The following is a 7,325-nucleotide window of genomic DNA, read 5'->3' on the forward strand; positions in this document are numbered from 1 at the left end:
ACACTCACTAAACCCTAAACCTCAACTAAAACTTGGAACAAATAATGTGGAAATTGAACAAGTTGAGATGAGTAAACTGCTTGGAGTAACCCTAGATTGTAAACTGTCATGGTCAAAACATATTGATGCAGTAGTAGCTAAGATGGGGAGAAGTCTGTCTATAATAAAGCGATGCTCTGCCTTCTTAACAACACTACCAATGTCCTACAGGCCCTAGTTTTGTCACACCTTGACTACTGTTCAGTCTTGTGGTCAGGTGCCACAAAAAAGGACTTAGGAAAATTGAAATTGTCTCAGAACAGAGCAGAATGCCTGGCCCTTGGATGTATATAAGCATGCTGAAATTCTGTTGTCAATTTGTTTTCCGGTTGGACTGCTCTAATTGGTAGGCCTACCATGCAATTGGCTGGAAGATTTTTCTGAGCCACTCCAGGTCAGCAAAATCAAATACCCTCTCCTCGTAGACATTAACACTATTATACTGTCGAATGACGTGGAACTGAATGTGGAAGACATCAAATGTGTTTCTCTACCAGCTTTATGTAGTAGCCATTGATGTGATGTAAGAAATGATGTGTTCTCACTAACAATGTCACTCTTTACCCCTCAGCATCTCTACTGGATCATATCTCAAAGCCCTCCGCATCTCTCTACTTAATCTTATTCTCACAGTTACACCTCCACCTGTCCCTCTCTCCCTTCATCCCTCCTTCTCTCTTTACCTGCTCTTGTCTTTTGACCTCATAACCTGTTTTCTCCTCCAATCGGTTTACCCATCTCCTCTTGCCATGCTCCATGCTCTCTCTCTCTCTCCTTCCCTCTCTATTTCCATCTTCGGGCTTATCCCTTCATCCCTGATCTCCTTCATCCCCTTCAATCCTCATCTGTTCCTCACAGGAGGACGGGAGAGAGAAAGGGAGAGTTTTCACAGGTTGTCTGCAGCCAGTCTGTGGGTGAAAGCGTAAGAGGAAAGAAAGAGAGAGAGAGAAGGATAGCAGGGCTGACTTGAGTATTGTGGAACATAAAAAGCTGCTCCAAAGGGCTACTGAGGCAGAAAAGCCCAAAAAGAGGAAGGACCACGTTTTGTTTGGAAAGGTGAGTGAGTTTGGGTCACTTTGGTAGCACATGCGTGGAACTACATGGAACGACATTGACTTCTCTGATGATTACGAACACGGACCCACATCATCATGGACACTATCCCATTACCGAGCTCAGTATTCTTATCCATGATAAGATTTCACAGTTGAAAGACTGGGACTTCATCTGATTTGCAATACGGTCCAATGGATTGAATATGAGCGAAGTAAACTTCTCACTGCTCGGTCAATGACAAGAAGTAACAAATGGAGTTCTCAGCGGTGCTCATTTCCACGAGAGGATGAATTCTAATGGCATGCAACAAGTGCACTGTAGTCCATGGAAAACTTGTTGACTGCTGTCTTTGCAAGTGAGAGAGAGAGACAGAGAGACAGAGAGAGAGAGAGAGAGAGAGAGAGAGAGAGAGAGACTGAGAGAGAGAGAGAGAGAGAGAGAGAGAGAGAGAGAGAGAACTGGTAGGTCGGGTGAAATGGCTGTCACCAGTAGGTAGTGACAGTGACATCATTGAGTGCTTTTCTTCTCAGAATCCGTGTCATTTATTAGGTAACAACAGCACGCAAAGACATCATCAGCATTATCATGAAAGTTGCAAATCCTCCCTCATTGATTCTGGAGATCCAGTAAAATAGGAACAACACCAAAAAAAATCCCAGAGTGAAAGCAGCAAACTGCAGCGCTTGTGCATAACTTTCTATCTCATTTTTCGCACATGTATTGTCTCACATGTATTGATATTATGCATTGAAGGCTTCCTGAATTCTGCCGCCATGCTAATAGAATGGTGCACGTCTAGAGTACTTCTATCTAGACAAACAGGAATAGAGGCCATTCTGTGCATTTGTGCAAATATAATTTCAAAGGAAATAACCAAACAGGAAACTGAAGAAGACTCCATAAAAAAAACTCACATTTCTACCTGATAGGCCCATATCCTTGCCTATTCTTGTCCCCTCTATCCACTCTTTCTCTCTTCTCCCCTCTCTTGCTCCCCCTTTCTGATCTAGTGGTAAAGGGCAGTCAGTAATCGGATGACAGGAGATTTGACTGGAAAAGCCTCCTTTAAGATCACCCGATGGGGCTTTAAAGCTCTATTCCCACTCGGCACAGATGTCATTTCGTCTAGTTTTGATTTACATTTGATTGAGTTGTCAACTAATGTGAATTCAACATGAAATCAACAATCGTTTGAACCGTGTCATTGGATTTAGGTTAAAAGTTGGGTGAAAAAACAGAAATTCCTTTACGTTGATGACTTTTCCCACATTGATTCAACGTCATCGCATTGAAATGACATGGAAACAACGTCGATTCAACCAATTTGTGCCCAGTAAGTTGTGCCCACCCCTCCTCGCCCTCTGTCTCGCTGGCTCTCATCATAGGTCAAACCACCTACTGAACATGCTTAGCCTATGCTTTGTTCAATGTGTGAACAATTATTTCTGTGGAAGTAATACCTTTTGTTAATACTGTATTTGCAGGGATGCGTGCTGTAGTAGTTGGATTTGTTTTCGAGATTTGTTGTTAACCTTTAAATGGTTTACAAAAGTGGGGTGTGTTGGTAATTGGCCTCCAATTATGAAAACGTCAGCATCCAATTAAAGAGTATTAAGGCCATACACAGCTAACCACTAATTACCTCTTGATCACGAAATATTCTCTCTTAAAAGGCATTGAAAGTCAGAGTGAGGGGTGAGAAAAGAAGGTTCATGTTGAATTGTGTCTTAAACTTGTTTTAATTGTAACACAAAAGAATAAGAATTTAAGTAATAAATAGGAAAATATAAGTAATAAAGTAAAGTTGTAAAGTTAAATGTTGCCTTCTAAGTAAAAATGGCAAGTACTCTCGAAAGACAGACAACACTTCCGTAATGAACTATAAAAAACAAAATGGCTGTCTGTGTTACAGATAAAATGGCCAGTCATTTGCCTTATTCTTCAGATAGATGAAGGTAGATCTTGGATATGTCACTAATTCTGCATACTAGACTTCTAGCACAGTGGATGTGGGATTATACCTCGTACCGTACTCAAGAAGGCCAATCTAGGCTCTTGCACCAGACTAAATGACGAAAGCACCTGATTGGTTTAGTTTAGGGGGTCAGAGGCCATGTGGGGTTACTGGAGCAATGAGTCCAGTTACGTTCTCCTCAAACAGGTGGCCACCGTATACAGTATATCTACTGCACATATTTGAGAACATGAATTCTCAGTTCTATTTAATTAAGATCTTCGTTATATGATTGAGTTCTACATTGCATACATTTTACAATGAGGACAGCATTTTTGCCAAGCCTTGATCTGTATATGTATGCAATCACATAAGTTCTAAACATAAAACTATTTTCCTTTTCTCTTTCTCCCTTTCTTCTAGTCTGCTATTTTTTTTCTCCGGCGGTAACAGCCCCTATCAACCGTTGCCATGGGTGAAATGGACACGTTGAAAAAGGAGGCCGATGGTCTGAGGGCGCAGATTGAAGTGAGTCTCGTTATCACAGCATGTCAATGGTTGCCACAAGACCTTTTTTTTTCCTCCCGATCTTCAATATCACCCCAGTCAAAAAAAGACATCATCAGATAAATTACTTGGAATCATAGTACCAATTATGCACAAGAATGAATGTACAGTACCTAGAGTTGATAACATATAGCCTACATTTAGTTTCCTCCACATACCAAAACTGGCATTGAGATAAAGTTATACTAAGACAGTGTCTGGTTCCTGAAAAATGTAAATACAACAGAAGTATGGAAAGCATTCTGCGTCAAACAATTTATGCTAATTTTTCTACAACTATTTGACTCTTCACTTAACTTATTCCTCTCCTACCTGTGAATCCCCTTCCCACCACTAGGCAGCCCGCAAAGCGGTCAATGACACCACCATGGCCACTCTAGCATCTGGTGTGGCGGCTGCACCACGTGTTCAGCTGAAAAACAGAAAGACATTGAAGGGCCACTTGGCCAAAATCTACGGCTTGCACTGGTCCGCGGATAACAGGTGAGAAGGTGTTCTTGTCCAGATAGCTGAGAATGGGGATGGCGTCAGGGACAGTTTAGCTCACCATAGACACCCCACCACTACCACTAGCCAGTGTGGGATAGGGACTATTGAAAAACATAGAGAAGGTCTATCTTGCTCAAGGTAGGTCGATACAAGGGGTTGTCTGATGCGCTACTCAAACCAAATGGACTCTGATATCGAAAGGTCCCATTGTTTAATGTGTCCACGATGACATGCAGGTGCTATTGGGTTCAATGAAAATGCTTTTGAAAGGCCTTCATTGTTTCAAATGGTGCATTGTCAAAGTATTAAGCCAGATTCATACTGGACCTCGTGCCTAAACCCTGTTCACACAGAATTTGATACACTGACTAACCACTCGTTGAACTTTCTCTTTCTCTAAAACAGGCACATGGTCAGTGCCTCACAGGATGGCAAGCTTCTTATTTGGGACACCTACACTGGCAACAAGGTAAGGAGTGATCACTTATCAGTCATCATCTTCACATCTCTAACTATTTTGCTAATAATGCATAGGATTTATATAGAGAGCTTTCTACTTGGTTTGCAAATGTATGGAGTAAATCCCTACTTCAACCACCGACGTGTAGAAGCAGAACCCACTTTTCTTTTAGATTGTCTTGACTTTAACTACACACTACACACTCTACAAATGTATTTATATGATATAAGTCAGCTAGTTGGGTATCTTAAGTCTTCTAACCTTGAGACAAAGCGAACTAGAAAGTGAGTGGTTACGCGTTCTTCTCCCTGCCCTCCAGGTATACGCCGTCCCCCTCAAGTCCTCCTGGGTAATGAGTTGCTCCATGGCCCCTTCTGGCAATCTGGTGGCCAGCGGAGGTCTGGATAATATGTGCACCATCGTCAACATCAAGGCTGCCAGCCCAAAGACCCTCAGGGAGCTGGACGCACATGAAGGTGGGTATCGTAGTACAATGTCTGCTTCACCCGAGTTATCGTCAACTCCAATACCAACTGGGTTTACGGTCAACTCCGTGACCAACTGGGTTTACGGTCAACTCCGTGACCAACTGGGTTTACGGTCAACTCCGTGACCAACTGGGTTTACGGTCAACTCCGTGACCAACTGGGTTTACGGTCAACTCCGTGACCAACTGGGTTTACGGTCAACTCCGTGACCAACTGGGTTTACGGTCAACTCCGTGACCAACTGGGTTATGGTCAACTCCGTGACCAACTGGGTTTACGGTCAACTCCGTGACCAACTGGGTTTACGGTCAACTCCGTGACCAACTGGGTTTACGGTCAACTCCGTGACCAACTGGGTTACGGTCAACTCCGTGACCAACTACAAGAGAACTCATTAAAAGCGTGTTCATAATTTGGATGAGATCCAAATACGTAGGAAATAAGTAGTATAAACAATAACATCTCTATCTTCCTCCTTCCATCTCAGGCTACCTTTCCCATAGCCGCTTCCTGAGCGACAGTGAGATCCTCACTGCATCCGGTGACACCACTTGTTGCCTGTGGGATCTGGAGACTGGCAAGCAGAAGGTGGTCTACAAGAGCCACGTGGGTGACTGTATGTGCCTGGCCGTGTCTCCAGACCAGAACATTTTCATCTCAGGGGCGTGTGACTCCACCGCCAAGCTGTGGGACATAAGAGATGGTGGCTGCAAGCAGACCTTCATCGGCCACACGAGTGACATTAACGCCATTGCGGTGAGCACATGAGACACGCTCCAGGGTTTTTCCTGGTCAGAATGACTCTGAATGATCTATATATTGTAGTGACCTTAACCCAACAACTAGCGACCTCGTCAAGATGTTGGGTTGTAGGCACAAGATTCTGGGTTCGAGCTCCGGTTGAGACCTCCCCGTGACTTCAGTAGTCAGGGGGTAGTGTCGATCCAAAATCAAAACATAATTTAGCTTCGTAACACCAAATCTTTCCAAGGAGTCTGTACTCTGCTAACTCAGTCAACTCACCGGGCAAACTAACCTTCAAGCTCAATACATGTCAAAACAAAACAATACATACTGAAATGGCTTTCTTTTCTTTATGCCCCAGTTCTACCCTAGTGGCACTGCAGTTATCACAGGTTCCGATGACTGCACCCTCAAGATGTACGACCTCCGTGCCGACCAAGAGGTCAATGGCTACCAGGACGCTGCGTTGAATGCTGGCGTCACGTCAGTCTCCCTCTCCAGCTCAGGACGCCTCATCTTCGCCGGCTACGACAACTTCAACTGCAACATCTGGGATTCTCTGAAAGCTGAGAAAGTTGGTGAGTAAAAGTGTGAGGGAAACCAGTGAGAGAGAGGGGAGAGGACTGAGGGGGTGGGTGAAAAGGAGTGAGTATAGACAGAGACAAACAAAGAGAGGACAGTCAATGTAAAGAGAGGGAGGCAGAAGAGGAGATAGATGGCATGAGTGAAAAATCTGCCGATGTGCCCTTGAGCAAGGCATGTAACCCTAATTGCTCCTGTAAGTTGCTCTGGATAGGAGCATCTGCTAAATGACTCAAATGTAAATGTAAATAAGTGGGTGGTTTAAACAGAGGTAATGAAGGGGAGAAAGCGTATAGTCAAAGAAGTCGATGAGAGGCAGTCAATCAAAGAAACACGGGTAAAAAGGGAATAGAAACTAGAACTGCATCATTTGCATTAGTGTGGATGACTATCTTCTTCTTCTTCTTCTCTCATCCCTCTCTCTCTCTCTCTCTCTCTCTCTCTCTCTCTCTCTCTCTCTCTCTCTCGATCTCTCTCTCAGGTGTTCTGTCTGGCCATGACAACAGAGTGAGCTGCATTGGGGTGCCAGATGATGGATTGGGTATCTGCACAGGATCCTGGGATAGCTTCCTAAAGATTTGGAACTGAGCTGGTCCTCCAGAGGTGACATTGGGAAAGAGAGAGGGGGAGACAGGGAGAGGGGGGGGAGCTAGAGGAGGAGAGGAGAAGGGGTTAAACACAAGCCTGAGAAATAAGGAAGCTCATTTTGGGATTGGGGAGATATCAGGCGGAGGATGTTTGTCATACCAGTTCACATCATTTCTTCCCTTCTCTCTCTCCCTCCTTTTCATCTATGTATGCAATGTGAGAGGTGGTGAATGGGACTTCATAAAACATACTGTATAAATGACATCGGCAACAGAACAAGATGCAGCCACATTACATGTACACATGAGAGTTTGAAAGTTATTGTTAAGACTATGAATATCGAGACAATGACAAACAT

The 7,325-nt window shown here is 43.9% G+C and overlaps 1 protein-coding gene across 2 annotated transcripts; it reads left to right on the forward strand.

Annotated features, from left to right (window-relative positions):
• Nucleotides 1–776: 776 nt before the first annotated feature.
• LOC115175948 (guanine nucleotide-binding protein G(I)/G(S)/G(T) subunit beta-3-like) lies at nucleotides 777–7,028 on the forward strand. Of its 2 annotated transcripts, none has more exons than XM_029735615.1 (8): nucleotides 777–1,095; nucleotides 3,473–3,577; nucleotides 3,954–4,099; nucleotides 4,511–4,574; nucleotides 4,885–5,041; nucleotides 5,541–5,809; nucleotides 6,159–6,375; nucleotides 6,861–7,028. In XM_029735615.1, exons 2-8 carry the CDS (start codon nucleotides 3,521–3,523, stop codon nucleotides 6,965–6,967), a joined length of 1,017 nt encoding a protein of 338 aa, XP_029591475.1. In that variant the 5' UTR covers nucleotides 777–1,095; nucleotides 3,473–3,520; the 3' UTR covers nucleotides 6,968–7,028. The 2 variants fall into 2 exon arrangements, with proteins under 2 accessions (XP_029591475.1, XP_029591476.1); XM_029735616.1 differs by lacking the exon at nucleotides 777–1,095 and adding an exon at nucleotides 2,397–2,428.
• The last annotated feature ends 297 nt before the right edge of the window (nucleotides 7,029–7,325 follow it).

The sequence above is a fragment of the Salmo trutta genome, chromosome 36 (genome assembly GCF_901001165.1).
Source record: "Salmo trutta chromosome 36, fSalTru1.1, whole genome shotgun sequence".
NCBI classification, from domain to species: domain Eukaryota; kingdom Metazoa; phylum Chordata; class Actinopteri; order Salmoniformes; family Salmonidae; genus Salmo; species Salmo trutta.

Coding starts and splice junctions, on each gene's coding strand:
- LOC115175948 (XM_029735615.1), top strand. CDS start 3,521: ATGGGTGAAATGGACACGTTGAAAAAGGAGGCCGATGGTCTGAGGGCG. Junction 3,578..3,953: donor GTCTGAGGGCGCAGATTGAA/GTGAGTCTCGTT, acceptor TCCCACCACTAG/GCAGCCCGCAAAGCGGTCAA. Junction 5,042..5,540: donor GGAGCTGGACGCACATGAAG/GTGGGTATCGTA, acceptor CTTCCATCTCAG/GCTACCTTTCCCATAGCCGC.